The sequence below is a fragment of the Neolamprologus multifasciatus genome, chromosome 3 (genome assembly GCF_963576455.1).
Source record: "Neolamprologus multifasciatus chromosome 3, fNeoMul1.2, whole genome shotgun sequence".
Lineage (NCBI taxonomy): Eukaryota > Metazoa > Chordata > Actinopteri > Cichliformes > Cichlidae > Neolamprologus > Neolamprologus multifasciatus.
The window spans coordinates 35,006,852-35,031,582 of NC_140441.1; the positions used below are offsets into that span (position 1 = coordinate 35,006,852).

The window sequence follows — 24,731 nt, forward strand, 5'->3', positions numbered from 1 at the left end:
GGAACGAGCTCGCAAAGAGCACTTGCATTTTCTTGCCTGGGCGGCAGCAGCGGAGCTGTAGGAGAAACACGCAAATTAACTGGTAGAGGCAGACTGATGCAACAAAACCAGTAAGTAGGTGTACAGTGAACACTGTTGTCTACAGCACACAGGAGTATTAGGTTATTATGTACACGTTGGTAAGCTGTGTTGTGGCGAAAGACGATTTAATAAACAAATAAGCGTGCTGTGTGTGTAACAGCGCGACAAACATTACCTGTCCTTTTATTAACTGCACAGGTAGTGCTGGTCATAGCTGCTGGCTGACTGGGTAAGGCTGTAATGGGTCTGTAGCTCTGTCCACCATATTTAGTTTTAAAGTAAGTTACAGGGCTTTTCCTGCCTTTCTGAAGGGCTTATATATCACTAACAACTATCTAATATGCATATCCAAATAATTATGGATTATTATCATTATGATATTAAAAACACACATTGTATTTTAAAGAAACAGTATTATATTAGATTTATATTTCAAATATAACAAAATGCTGATTTTACAGCAGCAAAATTATCTCTACAGTTTAAACATTTAGTAAACCTGTCTACACAGAGTGAATAGTCAAACATGCATTATTTTATATTTATTATAGATTTTTTATATTCTTATTACTTTATTATTATAGCGCTAGGAATAAGTAGTATTCTGGATCAGCGTCATGATGCAAACTTGTGGTCATAGTATATACAGTATTCTGGAGAAGGTAGAAAATGTCACTGTATGTGTGTGTATGTGTGTGTTTTATATGTATAGATTTTTTTTTAATTATTACTTAACACAGTCCAGACATGCCTCGTAAGGCTGTTTCTATAGCATTTTCTATCATTGCTGGATTGATGGATTAGGTGTAAGAGTTGTTAAGTGTGGATAATTAAATAATAGCTTAACGCAATAGCAAATTGTGCCTTGTTCTCAGATGGACAGCAAGTGGAGAGTGATAGCTGAGATGAGGAGATGGAAGGAGGAAGAGAGGCAAAGAGTGATTCACATGCAGAGCCGAGTTTACTTCTCAATTTTGTTGCCTTATGGTTCCAAACACTGTCACCAATCTTTGCATTTTATTATTAACTCATAACACTTGTTTTATCAGCTACCATCTCTCCTGTAGACATCAGATCAGCCCTGCCCTCCAGCACTATCAGCAGCAGGAGCAGCAGAAACCCCTCAACAACAACATTGTACCCACCAGGTCATACATAGGGTATGTTTGCTTTGCATTGTCCCCACCTAATGACAGTGATATAGTCTGATGTGATTGCATATTAGATTTTTAGATGAATGCGGGTTGTTGTTATTCGTCCTGGTTCTATGAGCCCCTTTGTAACGTTGAATACCCGCCCCTTCAACACCTCTGCACAGCCCTGCTGACTGTGTCTCATAACTACTGCCCCAGCCTTCCTGTTTAGGAATCTGGGTGACCTGTGTGATGGTCCAGTGGGTTCTTCTTGTGGAAAGTGAGCGATTCTTTCTGTTTGAATTATGAGAGCTATGAGACGCAACAGTAGGTGGAGCCTCTCCTTGTGACTAAGGAATTACTTTGGTTCTCATCCATCAGATCTTGTCTTTGTTAGGGCTGTGCAATGTGACCAAAATCTTATATTCTGATATAAGACATTTATTGTCCCGACAACGATATAAATCACAAAAACGTAACATTTTCTGTAAATTCTGTGAATCTCGGGCAACTCGACTTGCGTAAAGTGTTTTCCGCTGGGCGTCGTGTACCTGGAGTCGAGTGTTTTGACCAATTTACGAAGCTATTGTGAGCAATTAGAAATATATTTTACTGTTATTGTTAATCATCATCCTCATTACCATTGCATTAATAATACAATCTACAGTATTGATATTGTATTCAGATGTTTAAACATATTGGTACCCAATTAGCCTTTATTACAGGTGCAGTTATAACCACTCTAAACTGTTGAGTTGAATCTATAATCTTAAATGCTTTTGAATGCTTGTTATAATCTTAAATGTGTATGTGCTGTCTGGTGGAAAAGGTTGCAAGTTGAAACTGAGTGCATTTCATGCTGACAAACACACAGTAGACTTTATCTCATTTATAGGTGAGAGGTTAATCATGTTTGCCTGTAACTCTAAAATTGTCTCTGTAAAAGAGGAATAGTTTCTTGCTGTCTCTGCAAAAAGAGGAACAGTTTGGTTTCCAGACAAGAAGTGAAAGTCAGATGACAGGAAGCATCTGCTGTGGAGACGGAGACAATGTTATTTTAAACTGTATTAAGTCATTGTGGTTTTGAATCCTATGTATGAACTGTATCTGAGTGACGTCAAGGGGCGTAGTAAATTTAAGCCCAGAAGGTATAAAACACCTGCTTATGCTCTGTAAGTTGGGGATCGGCGCTGTCTGCGTACAGTGGGCGGTCTTCCCACGCGTGTCATTAAAATCATTGTTTGACTCCACCCGGCCGGATCAGTGTTGTTATTATGGAAGTTGATTACCTCCTCTACCCCTCCTCAATATTGAACCTAACACTATACATTTTTAGACATAAGTTGAAACGGCCGCCATTTTCTTTTTCAGTATTTATTACACGGCGTGCTGCGGGGAAAAGCCTGTTCTAACGTTAATTTTTGTTGCACCTAACGGCTCTTTTTTGCTTCTCATCCATAAACACTGCATACTCTTTCACGTGATTCATTTTATTTAGAAAAATCTCAACAGGATCTTCAGCTTTATTGTGAAAGGTTTATGTGGAAAATAAACAAGCGGACGGCGGAGCCACGCGATCATGCGATGTTGCTAATGACAACGTATAAAAGCAGTTGCTTGTCTGTCTGTAGTTTGGTTATTTTAAATATAAGAGAAAGAGAGAACTGTAAGAAAATAATATAGCCACTACAATGACCATCAAAATGATGAAAAACAATATTGCCGTAAACAGTTAGTTTTGCGACACAAAACAAACAATAGATGTTTTTATATTTTCAGCCGATATATATCGTGTGACTGTGTGTACAGTGTCCATGTCTGTTTGTCTCCACATTGGACGAGTGCCGAGTATGTATATATGTGTGCATGAGGGGTGGAGGAATGCACGTTTGTGTCTGTGTCTATATGTCAGCTTGGGTCTTAGACTCCACCTCTCTGGAAACATCTCAGGCCCTCCAAGGTATGGAGGCCTATCTCCCCACACGAGACTCCCTGCCGGTGGCTGATGCCCTCACACGTCGGTGCGTTGGTGGTTCTCGGTGTCCAGGCTGGGTGCTCAGGTATGTACCCGATGTGGGCCTGGCACCCATGGCTCGGTTGGGCCCCTTCTAGGGGCTGGGGGGCCCTCGGGCCTCTGGGCCCGGGGCTAGGTCCGTTCTGGCATAGCTGGCACCTGGCAGAGCCCCGTTCGCTGTCATTGCAGCCCCCTGTGGCTTCTGCACCGTGTCTGCTGGGTGACCCCTCGTCTGGGGCTCTCCTCAGCTCTTTCCAGGATGGTGGCACAGTTGCCCCTCTGTTGGTCCTCCTTGGGCTCTCGCACTCTGGGGGCCTCTGGATGTCTGGGGCCTGGATCTCCTCCATGCCTGCTTCATGACCTGAGGAACAGGGCTATGGCTCCCCACAACCTCTAGCAGATTGTTACATGGAGAAATTTGAATACAAGCACGCCCGTCCACACAGGTGTTCACAGACACAAACTACACATTTTTTGACTGCTACCTCGAAGCACACTATGCGCTGTTGGTCTTGCATGCTGCACAATAACATTCAATATTTAGTATTTACCGTTATTTACATTTATTTAGGTTATTGCAATGATGTTGTGTTTATTGTGTTGCTCTTTTTTATGCTTTTTTATGTTTTCTCTTTTTTTTTTCCCTAAACAGGTGATCCAGGTGATTTTTTTCTTCTTCTTTTTTAAATGTCCTCTCTCACTGCCCCTATTCCCCTCTGTTTATCTTTCCCTCTCTTTCTTTCTTTCCTTTCTTTCCCCAGTCATGTCTGTCCCTTCTATAATAACTTGAAATTCAATTAAATGAAATACAAAAAATTTATATTAAATGGTATAATATACACGTAGTGCTCTTGTTTAGCAGAAATGCATATTACCATTTAGTATCCATTTTATCTGGGAACGTTTTTAATCCTTTTGTGAAAGCTTTTGTATAAAATATATGAAATGTAGATTGCATAACATTCGATGCAGCTACAAGACATTTGAAACACATGATGTTTATCAGCTAATAATTTGGTTTTAAATTCAGCTTTTGCTGTGTTACATGCAGGTAACAGTGAGTATTATTGCTGTATGTGATCTCCTACATTATGTCAGACCTAATGATGCAACACATGCTGTATGCTGAATGTATCAGTGAATGTATTTTGTATGTGTGTGTTTTCTCTGGAGATTTTTATTCCTAACTATGAGCACTATTTCTGTTGTATCCTACATCATGGTTGTAAAAGAAAAAATTAAAACCAAAGGTTTAAATTATGTTATGCAAAACAGACAATTCTCATTGTATTGAAACGTAATCTACACATTTATTGGTTGCCTTAATTGCTGCTAATGATATTTTGTGTTTAATATGCTGAATCACAAAGTGTAACAGGCCGAGCAGCAAAGTCAGCTTCTTTGTCACATTTCTACTTTTTGTCCTCCTCTTCTTCTTTCGTCCTCAACAACTGTGCAGTAAAAACTTCTGAACTTTGGCACAATGATGAAGGGATGAGGCTTTATTTTCAAAATGAGGTACCACTGATTCTTTGGAAATTAGTCTAATCATTTAAGACGTTACTCACTCTCTCTCTCTTTCCAGACTGGCTCTCTGATGTACTCGCTCACTCCCAGTGAAAATCTGAACATTGTCTTCATCTAGGCCTCCAACTTTCCCTCATCCCATGCCTGCAACTAGTCCAGAATGCCGCAGCACGTCTTTTAAGCGGCACCAGAAGACATGATCATATTACACCTGTCTTAGCCAACCTTCAATGGCTCCCCGTCAAATACCGTATCGTTTTTAAAATCCTTTTGTACACTTTTAAAATTTTAAATAACTTGGCGCCCAGTTACTTAATTGACCTCCTTGACCTATATAACCCCAAGAGAGCACTTGGATCCTCTAATCAATCGCTCTTACTGCAACCAATGTCCTGACAGAAGACTAGGGAGGATTGTGCTTTTGCTATTGCTGCACCTAAACTTTGTAATAGCCTGCTGATTGATGTCTGTGTGTCGGAATCCATTCAGTCTTTCAAATCACGTTTAAAAACCCACCTGTTTAAGCCAGCCTTCGAAACAAATTAGACTTTAACTTCCACCCAGTTTGCGCTTGTGCCACGCCACTTACCTCTAACAATTTTGTAATGATAACTGTATTTTCTTTGTTCTTCTATTGTTGTAATCCTGCAACACAGCAATTGTGTGAAGCAATTTGATGTTAAATGTGCTATAGAAATAAAATTGAAACTGAAATATATACTTTTTCGAGACTTTGTAAGTGTTAGTGTGTCTATGTAGTCATTTCTACTGGAAGACCATATTCTGATCAGTGAATCCTAGTATCATTCTCTATAAGGCCATGTTTTTTTTTTTCAAACAAAGAAGAAAGGTAAACTGGAACAACGATATGGAATGAGGCATGTTTATCCAAAAGGGTCAAAACATCAATTTCTGCATTTACAGTATATAAAACAACATCGGAAACAAGGTAAGTAAACAAACTTTATTTATACATTACCTTTCACAGGTGAAAAACTACAAAGTCCTTTACAATAGAAACAGGCAATAAAAACAGAAGATAAAAACATAAAACAACATACGGCCTAAAACTATATGGCCTATAACTCCAAGAACACCGTCCCCAATGTTAAACATTGAGGTGGGAACATTGTGCTTTGGGGGTGTTTTTCTGCCAGGGGGACAGGACAACTGCACCGCATTTAAGAGAGGATGGGAGGGGCCATGTACTGTCAAATCTTGGTTGAGAACCTCCTTCTCTCAGCCAGGGCATTGAGAATGGGTTGTTAGTGGGTATTCCAGCATGACAGTGATCCAAAACACATGGTCAAGGCTACAAAGGATTGGCTTAGCGACCTTAATCCCATAGAAAAATCTGTGGAAGGAGCTGAAGGTTTGAGATGCCATGAAACAATTACTCAGAGGATCTGCAACGAGGAGTGGGACAAAATCCCCACTGAGATATGTGCAACACAAGACACATCAGACCTCTGTGATTGCAAACAAAGGTTTTGCCACCAAGCACTACAGCATGTTTTGCAAAGGGACCAAATATTTATTTCATTCATGAACGTGCAAATTGATCTATAACTTTTTTTTGCATTTTTCTGGATTTTCGGTGTTGTTGTTCTTCTATCACTGTTCAAATAAACCTACCATTGGATTTATAGACTGATAATTCCTTTGTTAGCGGGCAGACTTACAATTTCAGCAAAGGTTCAAAAGGTTTTTTTCCCTGACTATATAATAATGAGGTAATAAACTGCCCTATTCTGGGAAGCATATTCAAACAGCATGAATTTTCATGTGAGTCTTTACCTGTTCAAGCCGCTTATATCTTTTCCCACAGCTGCTACAGGAATACGGTTTCTCACCTGTGTGAATTCTTACATGACGTTGCAATGCAGAGTTTAGTTTGAATCTTTTTCCACAGGTCCTGCAAAGATGTGGCTTCTCATCTGTGTGAATTTTTACATGACTACTCAAATGTGATTTCTGAATGAATCTTTTCCCACAGGTGTTACAGGAATGCGGTCTCTCACCTGTGTGAATTCTCCTGTGTCTAGTCAATTTGGATTTCTTTTGACAAAGCTTTCCACATATGTCACATATCAGATGCTTATGCCTGTTCTGAGGTTTACTCTGACTCTCTGACACAGAAGTGTTGTTTACTCTCTGACTGTGACTTCTCTTTCTGTCATATCTATTCTTTTTCAGCTTTGCATTTCTAGCTGATCCTGAGTCCACACGCTGGCTTTCGTCATGATCTCGGCTCTCTGCTTCAGGAGAGATGTGAGAAATGAACTGCTCACTGTTTGGTTCTGGTTCACTGTGGTCACTTTCCCCATAAGTCAGAGTCTCCATGAAGATATCAGTCTCCTGCTTCAGTCCAAGCTGCTCTCCCTCCTGACTCCTGCAGAGTTCCTCCTGTTCCTCTTTAATCTGTGGAGGCTGTGGGTCCTCCTGGTCCAGACTGGAGTTCCTCTCCTGGTTACAGACCTGCTTCTCTCTGGTGACCGCCTCCTCTTCACGGACACTCTGCTGGTGAAGGTCTGGAGAGAAATAGGGAATAAATTAACTAATAACAAACATTTGAGAAAATGTATTCTGATCTGAATCATTTGCAGCTCTATACGTAGTGACCATGTAACAGTGAAATTTAAAAAGTACAAAGTGACAAATTATTTGGGCACTGATGCAAATTACTTATTTCTTATTAATAAAGATCAGCTTAATGTGTGGATGTCTATAGTGTGTGAAATGTAGTGATGTTGGTGTGTTTTTTGGTAAATGAAAGTGGATTTCTCAGTTTAAGTGTTACACATTTGTGCTGCTTCAGAAACATTTCTTTGTGCTCACAGTGTCAAAGCTTTGTTACTGAGTGTTATAGTTTTAATGTGGTTTTTTTTCTTAATCCAGTATAAGTAAGCAGGAGTTTCTTAGCATTTCCGTGTCTCACTCATTTGGAGGGAAAAAGTAAACCAATGAACCAATCAGAAACAAATAACAACTTGAGTAGTTTTTCTACAGTGGAAATTGTAATGTACTATTAGACAGATTACAAAATTCAGTTTATCTCCCAGGAACTTTGTTTATCTTGAAGGCAAGGATTATTTTGACTACTTTTATACTTATTCAATTCAATTTTATTTATACAGCGCCAAATCACAACAATAGCCTCAAAGCGGTTTATATTGTAAGGTAGACCCTACAATAATACGTACAGAGAAAAACCCAACAATCATATGACCCCCTATGAGCAAGCACTTTGGTGACAGTGGGAAGGAAAAACTCCCTTTTAACAGGAAGAAACCTCTGACAGAAAAAGGCTCAGGGAGGGGCGGCCATCTGCTGCAACTGGTTGGGGTGAGAGAAGGAAGACAGGATGAAAGACATGCTGTGGAAGAGAGACAGAGATTAATAACAAGTATGATTCAATTCACAGAGGGTTATTAACATAGCGAGTGAGAAAGGTGACTGAAGAAGAACTACTCAATGCATCATGCGAATCCCCCAGCAGCCAACTCTGTCTCTTGAATCCAAACTGGAAGCTGGTTCCATAGAAGAGGGGCCTGAAAACTGAAGGCTCTCCCTCTCATTCTACTTTTAAATACTCTTGGAACAAAAAGTAAGCCTGCAGTGTGAGAGCTCTAATGGGATGATATAGTACTTTAAGGTCATTAAGATAACATTTAATTGTTTCTTAAATGGTTACATTTTTATTTGTGAAGAAGTTCATGAAGTCATTACTGGTAGCCTGGCTACAATGTTGAAGATAAATCTACGTTTGTTCTTATTTTCTTCAATCAATTTCAGGAAACACTGTTAAATGTTCATTTTCTATGCCATATGTTAAAATAAGATCTAGAGTGTGATTAAAGTGGTGGGTGAATTATAATTTGATTGAATTTACGTTTAGCCACCAGTTTTAAAATTCCCTCCATGTCACCTGCTCTGACTCCTGGAAGACAATTGACTATGGTTGATGGTGTCTGTAGCTTCACATGTCTCAGAACAGAATCGACAATTACAAGGTTTTGATCCCTGGCGGGTGTGTCGCCAAGTGGGGAAAAGTGGTTAGACACATGAACAGGTTGGTGGTGTACCTGGGGCTTCTGTTTAAGATTATGCTTCCTCTTTATCGTCTCCAAGTCATCCTGTTTCCCCAGCTGCTCAGGGCAGTCTGCGGGTGGACAGCTAGCGGGGCCTATGCTACTTTTGGCTGCACCAGCTACAGGGGCCTGGCTGGTGAAGAAGTCATGCTGCTAGCAAGTCCGCTACGAGCTAAGCTAAGCTAAGCTAGGAAACCCTAAAGACACAGTGAGTGAAAACTGTGACTATAAATTAGAAAGTGAATACACAGAGAGAGTGCTTTGGATGAAGTATGTGAAGATTACACTATGAAATAAGAAATTATACGTTTTTTAAATTAAATTGCTAAGAAAAAAAACTACACAAAAGCACCACGGTATGTTGGAACAGGAAGTGACAGGAACAGGAAATCACTATTAGCTCTCTTAAAAGTCACTAAATGACCTAATTGCCTAATCTCCATAATTGGTAATGGATGCTGTAGGAGAGAGAAATAACATTGTGGAAAGGACATACTGTGAATTAAAAAACACCTTTAAAGCATTTAGAATATATTTATAACTACAAATTAAATTTCTTTTAGCAATTATTGTTTTTTTTAAATGTCACAAGTCTAACCCTCCTCCTTTATTCAGCCCCAAAAGTGACCCAAAACAGGCACTATGGCGGAGTTACTTTTGTGAACATCTCTACTCTGACAGCAGCTGGGGGCGTGGACTGCTGCGTTAGGACTATCTGCTGCCTGTGAGCACTTTGGCATGGGCGAGGTGCCCAGTGTAAGAGCGATATGTGCTTTTCACATCAAAAAGTGGTCATAAGTCTTCCTAATAACACCAGAAAAAGTCACCAGATTTGTCGCTAGTAGCTTTTTAGAAAAAAAGGCAGAAATGCAGTGCTGAAAAACTCTAAATATAGTGACAAAGTCGATAAGTTGGCAACACTGACGAACACTAAGGGATAGCAGCACCCCTTTATGAAATGCAAAAAACCATGATGCTGTGTGCAGTCCCACAATGACCAATTCATGGGACTGTCCTATTTAATCTTCATATGCTGTCTCTTCATGACATCTTTTAGGAGTTAGCTGTGATAAGCCAACTATCAAATATGTAAATGATACCCAGATTCATTTCTGTGCTCTCATTATGTTTGTGCCTTGGAGTGGATGTCTGGACACAGCTAAAACTTAATTCCATTCATCCATTCCCCTTCAATTAAACAGAAAAAAAATCCATTTAGTTTACATCTTCAGACTTCAGACACTGAAGACCTGTGTAGAACATTACAGAGCCTATCCAGGACAACAATGTTGTAACCAGAAACTGCTCTAACCCTAGGCTGTAACCTTCCCACGCCTAACTACACATCATACCAATGCAGCCTCCAACATCTTGAGGCTGCATTGGTTGGAAGGTTGAAAGGAGCTTCCAATTACAATGTAAATTGGGGCGTAGATTTCTTGCATAGGTTTAAATCAAGCTTTACTTTCAATGGCCATAATAAGGCAACACCTCTGAAAGATTGAAGATTGTATAATGCGTTCCTCAAGGTTCTATTTTGGGACCTAAACTTTCTCATTTATATATCAATGATATCTGTGATGTATCAAAAAGGTTACATTTCGTTTTATTTGAAGATGATACAAATTTTTATTGCTCAGGAGAGAATTTGAAAGATTTGGTTAAAATTATGGTTTCTGGGATGGTAATATTTAAAAAATGGTTTGATGTAAATAAATTATCTTTGAATCTGACAAAAACAAAATTTGTGATATTTGGTAATGGTGTAAAGGAGGAATAAGTTATTATGTCCACTATTGGAGAATTGATTGAAAGAGTTACTGAATTTTGCTTTTTCGGTGTAATAGTATATGCAAATTTAACGTGGAAATCTCATATTGAGTATATTAGAAAGAAGATAGTCAAAAACATTTATATTTTGGGAAATGTTAGAGATTTATTAGACTACAAGTCAATGCGCATCTTATACTTTACATTGTCTTTCTCATACCCCAGTTATTGTATGGAAGCTTGGGGGAATACATATGTGAATACCATAAACCTTCTATACTTATTACAGAAGAAAGTGATACGAATGATTCATAATGTTAAATATAGAGAACATACAAATAAATTGTTTATAAAATTGCAAACTATTAAAATTACAAGATTTAGTGAAACTACGGACACTATTAATTATGTTTAAGGCTAAAAATAATACTTTGCCTTTCAAGTTACAAAATTTATTTTCAATGTGTTCGAGAGGTGAAGACAGCAGAAGAAAATATCATTTTAAGCATCAGCTAGCTAGGACTACACAAAGATTAATGAGTCAACGGTTAGGGGTATACAACTGTGCTGAACTCACTTCATCATAATCTAAGGAGTTGTACAAATTTACATTGTTTTAAAAAGTGTTACATGTTTAAAACTATAAATCAATATGAAGAATATGAAAGAAATTGGAGTTAATTGAAGAAGGGAATTTTTTCTCCTTCTTTCTCTCTCCTTATTTTATTCTATTTACTTTTTTTTCTCCTTGTTATTATGTGATGTGGTATATTGCTGATTGTAAATGTGTTGTTTGGTCTGTGTTAGGATCTGGAGATAAATGCTAGTGTGTTCCTTGGTGTATGGTGCCCACTTGTAATATTAGTTGGATCGCAGATAGAGGGCGGGGTTTAATGAGAATATTTTCTTCTTCCTGCTCCTTTTCACGCATGGTTGGAGTGCTATATCAAGGGAAAGCATGGTTTGTGTGTATGAAAGGATAAAACTGTTGAAACTGTTGAACCAAGTGTGAAATAAATAAATAAATAAATGAAGGCCGAATTAAATCCAAACCATTAAATTGTTTATGGCAATATTAAACAAATACATAGGACTGCTTTCTTCAATTTCCATAGTAACTCAAAAAATACCAATATCCTCTCTAGAAAAGCTAGTTCATGAATTTATTACTTCTAGTTTGGACTACTGTAAATTGATATTACTAGGATGCCCTAAAACTCCATGTAAGGCTTTGAGTTGATCCAAAGTGCTGCAGCAAGTGTACTGAAAGGAACTAGAAAGAGAGAGCATATTTCTACTATATCGGGGTCTCTTCATTACCGTTCTGTTAAATCCTGCTTTTCACAAAGTTCTTGAATAATCAGGCTCCATCTTATCTTAATGAACTTATAGTACCATATCACTCCATTAAAACACTTGTCTTCAGGCTGCAGATTTACTGGTGTTTTCTAGAATATTTGGCTAGAGGAGACAGACAACCTCTTTACTTTTAAGAAAGCATTCAGTTAGGGCTGGATCAGGTAACCCTGAATCCTCCCATAGTTATGCTGCAATAGGTGTAGACTGCTGTGGGACTCCCATGATACACTCAGTATTTCTTCTTCAGTCACCTTTCTCACTCATTATGTGTTAATAGACCTCTCTGCAATAAATCATTACAAATTATTAATCTCTGGCTCTCTTCAACAGCATCTCTTTGTCCTTTCCTCCTGCCCTCACCCCCACCGGTCAGGGCAGATATCTGCCCTGCTGTGAACCTGTTTTTTCTGGAGGTGTCTTCCTGTTAAAAGGGAGTTTTCCCTTCTTACTATAGGAGTGCATTGAAGCAACTGTTATTAGGATTGTGCTCTGTATGAATAACACAAATTTGAATTGGTCACTACATTGGACAGCTGTTCAAAGGTTTTTTCTTGTATTTCTGTCAGTGTTGATTGTGTACTTGCACATGAACCACTACACTGATGTGTCACTCCATGCCCTGCCACCCACTGGCTGACCAGTTATATTTGTTACATATATTCTTATATTATTATAAAATATATTTGAAATATATGAAAAAGTATTTTTGTTATGTTATTGTTTTTACACAGTGTATATTCTTCATTAATTTGTCAAAACCTATATTGTCCACCTAAGTGGACATGTAAAAAACTCTTTGAAAAGTACATGTTTTAAAAAAAATGAAGTTCAAAATTATTATTTTTTCCCATGTCTAAAGATGAATAAAAATACTTAAGAAAAAAAAATCCAGATTGAGGTTGTCATCATGAAAGGGTTAAAGGGTCACATGATCTTATTTCAAAAAAGCATAAGCTAGCAACCATTATTGTAAGCTAATGTTTTAATCACCCCGTCTTAGCTTTCTGATACTTAAAAAAAAAACTATGGGGTAACATATAGACTGATTTGCATTCAGACAGCTTTTTAATCTCCACTTTAAAGGCTGTAGGTTCAAGCCATTGCTTTAACACTCTGTATAATCTTAAAATGTATTGTTTTATCTTCAAGGCTCATATACCCTGATTTCTTTATATTACATAATTACCTCATAATTTGTATCACACATTTATGTTTTATCTTTTATTCTACAAATATGTATTGGAAGTGGACTGCACACTGACACTAGCAGACACAGACAGAAGTGTTTTGAGGAATTTGATGGGGATGGTCTCTCTGGACTGGTGATGTCACCACAAGGTACAAAACTTTAAGGCTCACTCTGCTAGAAATAAACAGCGCTATAAAATTTGGTGTTAGGCAATGCTCTCTTTGCCCCCATTCTCTAATTCTGCAGGCCTTCTCCATACCTACATGAGTCATATTCAGTTTTATTATGACCATCACAGTTTTACATACCTATTCTGTGTGAGTGCATCTCAGGTTTCCAGACTATCTCCACCAGCCTGAGCTGCTCTTCCCCAGTCCAGACAATAATGTCTTCAGCCTCCTGCTTCAGTCCAAGCTGCTCTCCCTCCTGACTCCTGCAGAGCTCCTCCTGTTCCTCTTTAATCTGTGGAGGCTCTGGGTCCTCCTGGTCCAGACTGGAGTTCGTCTCCTGGTTACAGACCTGCTCCTCATCCAGACTCTTCTCTCCCTCACAGTCATGTTGTTTTGTGAGGTCTTGAGGAAAAACAGAGTGACAAGATTCTCTTGTTATATTTGTAATGACAATGTTGCATTTTGGTGTTATTCTTGTATGTTCCCTGTAGATCTTCATCACCAGGTCATGTGATAATGTCTCTGATCAGAGCAGGCGTTCTTTAGTTGGTCCATTTTGTGATGAAGAAGACAGAAAGAAGGTGCATCAAACAGTTCTTTTTATGTGAGCAAACACAGAGCCTCAAGCAGAAATACTGTCTCAACAGGGAAAGTTAATAACCACTGTCACAACAGAGCTCAACACTGAAGCTCACAAAGTAAAAATGCCATTCAGGGATTTTGATTATGACACTTTGAAACGATGGTATGAGCTCCTGTAGAAACCAAATGTCTCTATGATATCACGCTTGTTATAACAAAAGAGACTTTTCTTCAAAGAACTACACCACCCACAATCCTAAACTGAAAAAGGCAACGTCTGAGATTGGTGGAGTTCACTGTTATTATGCAAATGCTCAAATTTTACAAACTAGAGATGCACCAATTGAGTAGCTTGCCAGCCCATTTCACACACATATGTTATCGTAATAGAGGCTGCACAGCATGTTAAGACTGACTGAGTCTATCAACATCACTAACATGTGTCATTAAAATTAAAATGACAAAAAAAATTAACAAATTAAAATGTGTCTCTGCTGTTACCAGGACCTAACCTATCAGTGACCATGGACCTGCACCAGTGCAACATAGTCCATCACTGGACACTGAACCACAGCACTGATAAATACCCAGTTTAACATCTTCTAGTAAAGTCACTTTACTCTGTGTTTAATGCTAAAAGTTGACATTGTTGCTTCAATCAGTCTGCGCACTTTGTTTTCTCTGAACAGACACTTATATTTTTATGGAAACAGGGGGACGCTTTAGACATTATACTTTGCTTCAGTGAGCAGAAACTTTATCCACTGATTGTTTTCTTGCTTTTGCTGCAGATGTAAAGACATTAATTACAGCAGTATTTGCAATGTGGACAGCTTTTGTTCTGATGCTCTAGAGAGTCACTGTGTGTGTTCACTTTGAGGCTCTCATGAACAATAAATGGAATAAACAGTAGATGTGGACGCCATCTTCATCAATGTTAGTCATCAGACAGTTTTCACCCTGTCTCACTGGAAGTCCCAGAGAGCAGCCATTTGGCTTTTCTACGTTTAAAACCCGCCAACCAGCCAAATGGCAGGTAGGCTTTTAGCTAATATCCTGAACTGAACTGTGAACTGCTGCTTTTGTTATGTAAATAAGGTGGTGCTGAGCCGTTAGGGTTAGGGGTTAGGGTTAGCCTAACCCCTAACTGTGAACTTCCTTTCCTGTTGAGGCCAATGAAATTGTCATCTTGAGGGGTTTACTAGGCTGCTGGTCAGCAAACCTGTGAAACCCACAGTATAACCCTAACCCTGCAGTATATTGCAAGGGTTATTATATTGCAAGTAATAACCCTTGTGGGTTAGCCTAACCCTAACCCACAAGGAAACTTGTGTTTCTGTTTGCCATCTTAGGGAGAAATCAACACACATGGGTGTATTTCCTTTGTTGCTGAGATTTATTGATAAAAACAGTACAAAAAACAACCATTTGTACACATATTTACAAATAATAATAAAAAGTGAGTGAGTACATTTCAACATTTTCAGCAATCACTCACTATCCTGGCACTGCCATGGTATCTGTAGTCTGCATTTACCACATGTGTATCTGTAGCAGTGAACACATCGCACAGTGGCACGATTGTTCTTGCAGTTGTGTTTGACCTAACATGTAACAGTTGTTATGTTAGTATTTGACCACTAGGCGGAGCTCTTGTAATGATAATGTAATTAACGCATTTTATTTTGTATGTTTTATTTTTGTGTTGAGCATGTTAACATTTTCCTTTTTTGCCTACCGGATTGGTGTACAGTTAGTTTGATACATGGAAAATAACCGGTTAATTTGTAAGTATAAGGTAAGGGCAGAGGTCACTTCCTGTTTTGGGAAGTAAGGTCAGAAAAGCTGCTCATGGTGACGGTCTAGCCGTGTAAAGTCAAGCTAAGAAAGAAGAAATAAGTCCTAAGTTCCAATTACACCGGTTTGTCTACTTGCAGGCCAAAGTGGTATGTTTGTTTATATTTTGTGAATTTTATATTGTAATATGTTTAATGCTGGAATATAATTTTCTTGTACATTTGTATTCACCAGTTCTACGGTGTACCTGTGTACGTTAAAGAAGCACAGTAAACATCAGTAAAGAAGAACTCTCGTGTCTCTCGTGTATGTGTACAAGCCGGCATAGTAGAACACTACACTGCCCCGGAGAAGGCAACGAGATGGTTGGACCGAAGCTACTAGCAAGATAAGCTACTAGCAAGAGACGCTACTAGCAAGAGAAGCTACTAGCAAGAGAAGTATCACATGCTCCAGCAAATGCATTGAATAAGTAAAGAAGCAAGCTAACAAGTGAAAGATAATCAAGCAAGCACAAAAGTCCGTGTCTTGGAAGTAACAAAAGCACTTGTAAATTGCTATCAAGTCTCAGTTCCATTTGAAATTCAAAGTGACCTTTCATATTAAGGAGCAGCTAAAATCAAGATTTATCAAGTAAATGTCAAGTGAAAATACTATTAAGACAACATGGCAGATGAAAATGAAGATGCAATACAGCCCACTGAAGAAGAAAGTGCCGATGATAATTCTCAAAATGATGAAAGTAAAGAGCAGACAAATGGAGAAGAAACTCCACAGTCCTCAGTATTTACTGAAGGCACACAGTCAGAAAGCTTACGCAGAAGCCAGCGCACACGCACTCTCACTGAAAAGGGACAATCCTTACAAGAAGCCAAGTTAAATGACTTGACAAACAATTTTGAGCGAGTTTACAAGAAGTGGAAATACCACATAAACTTATTTAAAAGAATGGTGAAGAGTAAAGACATTGAGTTAATACCTGAAGCTGTAAGTGTTATAGACGCTAGTATGACTGACATCTGCAACATTCATGATGAGATCAGAAAAATACAAAGTCCTGATATTGAAATGCGCAGAAGATGTGATGTGTGCATGGCTATCAGTGAAACTGCCAGAGCAAAGGCTCGGTGCCTTTTAGAAGAAGATGGTGATCCAAATAGTATACCATGGCCTGATTCAGAGTCCGTGTATGACAGCAGTTCATCCAGCGCTTCTTCAAGGATCACATATAAGTCAAGGTCTATCTCTGGGATGTCAAAGCAATCATCTCTGGTCACACTACAACAAAGACAAGAAGCTGCAGCTGAAGTAGCAGCTACAGAAGAAGTCATTAAAATAATGAAAACACAGCATCAGTGTGAGGAAGAAATCAGAGAACTTGAAGTTGAGGATGCAAGGAAAAGAGCTCAATTTCTAACTGAGAGCACCTCAATAAAGACAAGGTTAGATGAAAAGAGAAAGGAAGTGGAACTTTTGAGAGAATTGCAAAAGCGTAATGCAGCACAAGCAAGACTGAAGGTGTATGCTGAAAGTGTGAACAGTGAGGATGAAGACAAATCTCCTGTTCATTCCCGAGTAAGACAAGATAGTTCCTTCCCGCAATCAAGCTTTCCAAATGTGAACTCAAAACCATTCATCCCCTCTCAAGTTAGAGCTCCGCAACAAACTGCACCTCTCCAAGCCTCTGTTCCAAAAACAGTAATTCGTAGTGCAAATGAAACGCCCTCCACTGACCTTGTAAGGATGCTCGCTGAAGCTATCACTGCAAACAGAATCCCAATCCCAGAGCCTCCAGTCTTCACAGGTGATCCGCTGCAATATAACGACTGGAAGTTGTCTTTTCAAACATTAGTTGACCGCAAGAATCTGCCAATACAAGAAAAGCTATTCTTCCTGAGAAAGTATGTTGGAGGTTCAGCGAAGAAGGCTATTGAAGGACATTTTCTGGTTGGAACAGACACCGCTTATCATGCTGCTTGGGAGATACTCAACGACAGGTTTGGAGATCCCTTTGTGATAGGCAAATCATATCGTGACAAGATTCAGTCATGGCCAAAAATTAACAATAAAGACACTAAAGATCTACGTGAGTTTGCAGATTTTCTAAGCAGTGTTGAGTCAGCCATACCTTATGTTCAAGGTTTACAAGTTTTGCATGACTGCGTGGAAAATCAGAGGATAGCTGCAAAGCTGCCTGATTGGCTAAGTGCACGATGGAACAGAACGGTGACAGAGTTTCAAGATGAACACAGAATGTTCCCAGATTTTAGTCATTTTGTCAAATTCCTGAATAAAGAAGCAAGAATTGCATGTAATCCTATCACTTCTCTGCCTGCAATAAAGCCAACTGAACAAGACAAGCATGCATTCAAAGACAAGCCCAAAAGAAACTACATGCTGAATGCTAAGTCACTTAGTACAAGCTCTAGTGAAAGGACAAATGTCACATGTCTCTTTTGTAAGAAACCTGGTCACACGCTTCAGAAATGTCGCAAGATAATGGACAAGTCAGTTGAAGAGAGAGTAAAGTTTGTGCAATCTGAAAAACTGTGCTTTGGTTGCCTCAAGACTGGTCATAACTCTAAGAACTGTACTTCCAGAAGTGTGTGTGACAAATGCCAAAAGCCTCACCCAACTTGTCTACATCAAGACAGAGAGAAAAGAGACAAGGAACAAAGAAAGAATAGCCAACAACAATCAAAGACTAACCAGGAAACAGAGGTTTCTGAAGTACAAGAGCAAGTATCTAACCAAGTTACATCCAACAGAGTTGTGCGACAAAAGTCAAAAGGTTGTACTTCCTCAGTTATCCCAGTTTATGTATCAACTGTGGATGAACCAGAGAATGAAAGGTTAGTGTATGCTTTGCTCGATACTCAAAGTGACACCACTTTCATCTTGAAAGACACAGCTCAGTCACTCAACGCCATGTTAGAGCCAGTTAAACTCAAGATTTCCACTATAACGTCCAAAACAAAAGTTGTTTCAAGCAGCAAGTTAAAGCACTTACAAGTAAGAGGCATTTACTCTGAAACGAGAATCAAACTACCAACAAGCTATACCAGAGACTACATTCCTGCTAACAGATCACATATTCCCACAAACAAAACAGCAGAGAACTGGTCACATTTGAAACATTTATCAAAGGAGATGGCTCCCAAGCTTGACTGTGAAGTTGGACTACTGATCGGATATAACTGTCCTCAAGCATTGCTCCCTCTAGCAGTGGTCAGTGGTGATCGAGACCAGCCATTTGCACAGAAATCTCTGCTTGGCTGGAGCATCATTGGCTACAGTGACTCTGAAGGTGATTATGAAGATGAAATAGGAGTAAGCCATCGTGTTATTGTTAGACAAGTCTTGCCAGCTGTAGAACCAGCTCACAAGCTCAAAACAGAAGTTCACTTTGTAAGCAGAAACAAAGTCAAAGAAATACTTACTCCAGCCGAGATACTTAATGTGCTAGAGATGGACTTTGTTGAAAAAAGTGTTGAAGAAGAGTCAATGTCACAAGAAGATCTATTGTTTCTAGCCAAAGTAGAAGAAGGTATAAGACAAAAGCAAGATGGGCACTTTGAAATGCCACTACCCTTCAGACAAGAAAGACCTGAGTTGCCAAACAACAAACTTTGTGCAGAACACAGACTGAAGTGTTTAGAAAGGCGTCTCAGAAAAGACGAGCGCTACTACAAGGACTACGTGACTTTCATGCAAGACATCATAAAGAGAGGTGACGCAGAGAAAGTGCCAGAGGCTGAGCTAAATAATCAACCAGCATGGTACATTCCTCACCATGGCGTCTACCATCCGCAGAAGCCAAATAAGATCCGCGTCGTCTTTGATTGCTCTGCAAGGTTCCAGAATACATCGCTCAACGAGCATCTCCTGTCAGGACCTGATCTCACAAATACTCTTGTTGGAGTTCTGTGTCGTTTCAGGAAGGGACATGTAGCTGTCATGTGTGACGTGGAGCGCATGTTTCACCAGTTTCATGTTTCCCCAAAAGATCAAGATTACCTCAGATTCCTATGGTGGGAGGATGGTAACATGGAAAGGTCCACATCAGTGTTTCGCATGAGAGTCCACTTGTTTGGTGCAGCATCTTCACCAGGATGTGCAAACTTTGGATTCAAGCATGTCGCTGCGCAAGGTGAAAATAAGTTCAGTGAAGCCACGGTGAAGTTCATGCAACACAACTTCTACGTGGATGATGGTTTGGTGAGTGTGGATTCAGTGCAAGAAGCTATTCAACTTGTAAAGGAAGCTAGAGAACTGTGTGCCACGGGTAAGCTGCACCTGCACAAGTTCATTAGCAACAGCAAGGAAGTGATTGCTGCTATCCCAAAGGAAGAATGTGTAGCAGGAGCAACTGATCTGGATCTGGCACTAGGAGAGCCAAAGATAGAAAGAGCCCTAGGGGTCCAATGGTGTGTAAGCTCAGACACCTTTCAATTCAGAGTGATTGTAAAGAATAACCCCTTCACTAGAAGAGGAGTGCTCTCGACAGTGGCCTCAATATTCGACCCACTTGGATTTGTCGCTCCGTTCATTTTAGTTGGTAAGAAACTCCTCCAAAGAATGTGTCAGGAAAAGCTGGACTGGGACGAGCCGCTTCCAGAAGATCTCAAGCCTCAATGGGAAGCTTGGCTCAGAGACCTCCAGAACCTGTCCTCCATAAAGATTTCACGTTGTTATGTCCCATCAACATCTGACCAAGTGAAGCAGTATGAGTTACACAGCTTTTCTGATGCCAGTGTAACCGGTTATGGTGTGTGCTCATACTTGAGAACAGTGACCAAGTTTGGAGAAGTACAGTGCACTCTTGTGATGGGTAAAGCAAGAGTCGCTCCTACTAAAGTGACAACCATCCCAAGATTGGAGCTTTCTGCGGCTGTAGTAGCTACGAGAGCAGCTGACTTTCTAAAGAGAGAATTGGAGATCCAAAATATTCAGGAGTACTACTGGACTGATTCCAAAGTTGTCCTTGGTTATATTAACAACGACGCAAGGCGCTTTCATGTATTCGTTGCTAACAGAATACAGAGAATTAGATCAAGTACAGAACCAAGTCAATGGCGATATGTTGCCTCTGAACAAAATCCTGCAGATCACGCGTCACGTGGAGTCATGACAAAAGAACTAGTACAGTCCAACTGGTTCACAGGACCAAGTTTTTTTATGGCAAAAGGAACTACCAAAAGAAGATGCTAAAGTGAAAGAGATCAGTATCGAAGATCCAGAACTCAAAGTCACAACAGTATTCGCAGTTAAGGCAAAAGAAGAGAAATCCATTTTAGAACGACTGGAAAAATTCTCAGATTGGACGAGAGTTGTGAAAGCAATAGCAAGATTGAGACGGCGTGTAAAGTATGCAAAGAACTCAAAGGAAATGTCCAATGAAAGTACTACATTGGAAGAAAGGAAAGAAGCCGAGGAGTTCATCATACGGACAGTTCAACAACAAGCATTTGGAAAAGAAATTAAGATCTTAAAGGATAAGGAGGAAGTCAGACCATCTCACTCAAAGCTACTTCAGTTAAGTCCATTCCTTGATCAACACAATATCTTGAGGGTAGGAGGAAGACTTACAAAAGCGTCAATCCATCCCAACATCAAACACCCAGCCATTCTGCCAAAGAAATATCATGTGTCACACCTGCTCATCAAACATTTTCATGATAAGACGCATCATCAAGGCCGAGGGATGACAGTAAATGAGATACGGTCCAATGGCATATGGGTAATTGGCTGCAGTACTGAAGTATCGTCATTTATATACAAATGTGTCAAATGTAGAAAGTACAGGAAAGGCAATCAAGAACAAAGGATGGGCGACCTGCCACCAGAAAGACTGGAAGCTACCCCTCCATTTACATACAGCGGTATGGACTGCTTCGGACCATTCTGTGTAAAAGAAGGGAGGAAAGACTTGAAGAGATATGGACTCTTGTTTACATGTATGTGCTCGAGAGCTATACATATAGAAGTTCTAGATGATCTCAGTGCAGACTGTTTTCTCAATGCACTCCGTTGTTTCATAGCAATACGTGGCAACGTAGGTCAGCTGCATTGTGATCAAGGCACCAATTTTATCGGTGCAAGAAACGAGCTTCTAACGCAAGCAACTCAAGAGAAGGTCAAAGAGCTGGGAATAACTTTCGTTTTCAACCCACCTGCTTCTAGCCACATGGGAGGAGTCTGGGAGAGGCAGATTCGGACAATAAGAAATGTTCTGAAACCCATTCTTGACCAGTCAGCTTCAAGATTAGACACTTCATCATTGAGAACGTTCATGTATGAAGCTATGGCAATAGTGAACAGTCGACCACTGACTGTACAGTCTATCAACGACCCTGTAGGACCGGAGCCGTTGACACCCAACCATATTTTGACGATGAAATCAGCAGTGATCTCACCACCACCTGGAGAATTCGCTAAAGAAGATCTCTACCTCCAGAAAAGATGGAAACGAGTACAACATTTGGCGAATGTATTTTGGACAAGGTGGAGAAAGGAATATCTGTTAAACCTGCAACAGAGAAGCAAATGGAATAAAAACAGAAGAAATGCAAAAATAAATGACATTGTGTTATTGCAAGAAGACTGTCTTCCAAGAAATCAATGGAAACTCGCCAAAGTTGTGGAAGTCACTCCAGGAGCTGACGGCAGAGTCAGAAAAGTTAAGCTTCTCATCGGTGACTCTACTAGAGACAATAAAGGGAAGCACACAACTAAGACGATTTTAGAGAGACCCATACATAAGACTATACTTTTACTTGAAGCAGAGTAAAGACTCAACATAATGTTTATTGGTTAACCTTCGCTAAGTTCATTGTTGGGTCAAATTCCTTTAGGATCACACATGCTGTTGCGATAGTGTGATGGTGGGAGTGTAACAGTTGTTATGTTAGTATTTGACCACTAGGCGGAGCTCTTGTAATGATAATGTAATTAACGCATTTTATTTTGTATGTTTTATTTTTGTGTTGAGCATGTTAACATTTTCCTTTTTTGCCTACCGGATTGGTGTACAGTTAGTTTGATACATGGAAAATAACCGGTTAATTTGTAAGTATAAGGTAAGGGCAGAGGTCACTTCCTGTTTTGGGAAGTAAGGTCAGAAAAGCTGCTCATGGTGACGGTCTAGCCGTGTAAAGTCAAGCTAAGAAAGAAGAAATAAGTCCTAAGTTCCAATTACACCGGTTTGTCTACTTGCAGGCCAAAGTGGTATGTTTGTTTATATTTTGTGAATTTTATATTGTAATATGTTTAATGCTGGAATATAATTTTCTTGTACATTTGTATTCACCAGTTCTACGGTGTACCTGTGTACGTTAAAGAAGCACAGTAAACATCAGTAAAGAAGAACTCTCGTGTCTCTCGTGTATGTGTACAAGCCGGCATATAACACATGGCTCTTTTTCCAGGGCTAGGTGTGGAGGGTTGTGTCCAAAGCAACTGTTCTTTTCTTGCCTTCTTCCCAGCCATATGAGAGTGAGCCAACTCTCTTGCAAATGTACTTCCCTTGCCAAGATATAGGAAGACATTGCAAATGTACTTGGATTTTAGGTCGCAAGCCACCCAAAACTTGATCCCAAACTTGTCAGGTTTACTTGCAATATACTGCAGGGTTAGGGTTATACTGTGGGTTTCACAGGTTTGCTGACCAGCAGCCTAGTAAACCCCGCAAGATGACAATTTCATTGACCTCAACAGGAAAGGAAGTTCACAGCTTTTAGCAGCTCCCCACCCCCACACACTAACAAAGAGGCAGTTGGCAGTTAGAAATCAGCAATCATTCAGTAACAACCTAATTTACATATGAATTGATGCTAAAAAAAAAAAAACTAGCCAATTTAGCTTCCACTTGGCTGACTTGGGCTTAGAAAAGCCTGGGACTTCCAGTGAGTGTGTGTGCTCTTCTTGATCTATCACCGTTTGCTCCTCTGAATTCATCACCATAGTAACAGCTTCCTGCTCTCAGCTAACATCAGCTTAGAGAAATCCTGGAGAAACTGATAAACTTTCAGATTTATCAGCAATCAACCAAACACTGAAGAATCTGAGCTTGAACAGCACAGAGTTAAAAACATGTCCATACCTATGATGTGTGAGTTTCTGTCGGGTTTCCGGCTGATATCCAGCAGTCTGTGCTGACGGTTGATCTCCTCATACTGGACGATGGTTTTTTGAACCTCTGAGAAGATTTCTTCACAAACAGCAGTTATTCTCTCCTTGATGAACTCTCTCAGATACTGATACGAACTCATTGCTGCTTCCGCGGAGGCTGAGCGGATCGATAACGTGACGGTTTCTTCTTTGTCGAGGTTTCTAAATGTTAGCTGATTAAACCGAAACTAACGCTGTGTCGACAGTCAATGGTCACTACCCGATCCGTACCGGAAACCCGATCGGTACTCCGCATGCGCAAATCTTACGTCACTTCCTCTCTTTGCCAACATTGCGACATTCAATATATTTGAATGATACGGTTAGCGCCCAGTTAGCTCCTAGCATTTCTCAACAGCTCTGCCTCCTTTTCGACTGCCCGGGACATTTAAACAATGGATAATCCGAAGCATAGGCCCAAGGCTGAAGCCGGACAAACACTCCCTGATAACGACTGTGTGATGACTATTCTCCCCATCCCATGCAAGGCCACCTGGATTGGCTGGAGGACTGCTTACTTAGCCTGATAGGGCGAAGGACACTGTCTCAGCTGAATTATGGACACGCACACACACACACTTACACTGATAAGCACTCACTCACTCACCCCCCCCCTTTTCCAACGCCTTCGATGCTTGTTGTCCCCTGGGAACACGAGGCGGGTCTGGGCCCGCGCTGTAAAAGAGACGGCGCTGTGGAAGGATTGCTGCTGTGTTGCCTGGGATTACTCCTCACCCCCTACCCAACCCTGTGGCTTGTTATGTCTTAATAATGTTGTGACGTGGACATTCATGTACTTTTTTGTGCAGAGGAGTTTTTTTTGTTTCCTGTTCTCGTGCTGTCCAACCA

The 24,731-nt window shown here is 40.0% G+C and overlaps 2 protein-coding genes and 1 long non-coding RNA gene across 3 annotated transcripts in view; 1 reads left to right on the forward strand and 2 right to left on the reverse strand.

Annotated features, from left to right (window-relative positions):
• The window catches only part of LOC146522792 (uncharacterized), a 49,734-nt gene that overhangs the window by 13,957 nt on the left and 11,046 nt on the right, over positions 1-24,731 (reverse strand). The gene's annotated exons all lie outside the window — the stretch shown is intronic.
• On the forward strand, positions 1,250-11,647 carry LOC146522793 (uncharacterized). The gene is made up of 2 exons (XR_014872987.1): positions 1,250-4,746; positions 4,814-11,647. It is a non-coding gene; the product is annotated as an uncharacterized LOC146522793 (long non-coding RNA).
• Positions 5,572-24,671, reverse strand: LOC146522794 (uncharacterized). Its single transcript, XM_085153295.1, has 3 exons — positions 23,815-24,671; positions 13,473-13,736; positions 5,572-7,286 (listed from the first exon to the last, which is right to left on the reverse strand). Exons 1-3 carry the CDS (start codon positions 23,981-23,983, stop codon positions 6,520-6,522), a joined length of 1,200 nt encoding a protein of 399 aa, XP_085009421.1. The 5' UTR covers positions 23,984-24,671; the 3' UTR covers positions 5,572-6,519.

Coding starts and splice junctions, on each gene's coding strand:
- LOC146522794 (XM_085153295.1), bottom strand. CDS start 23,983: ATGAGTTCGTATCAGTATCTGAGAGAGTTCATCAAGGAGAGAATAACT. Junction 13,737..23,814: donor CAGAAACTCACACATCATAG/GTATGGACATGT, acceptor TTTTTCCTCAAG/ACCTCACAAAACAACATGAC. Junction 7,287..13,472: donor GATGCACTCACACAGAATAG/GTATGTAAAACT, acceptor ATTTCTCTCCAG/ACCTTCACCAGCAGAGTGTC.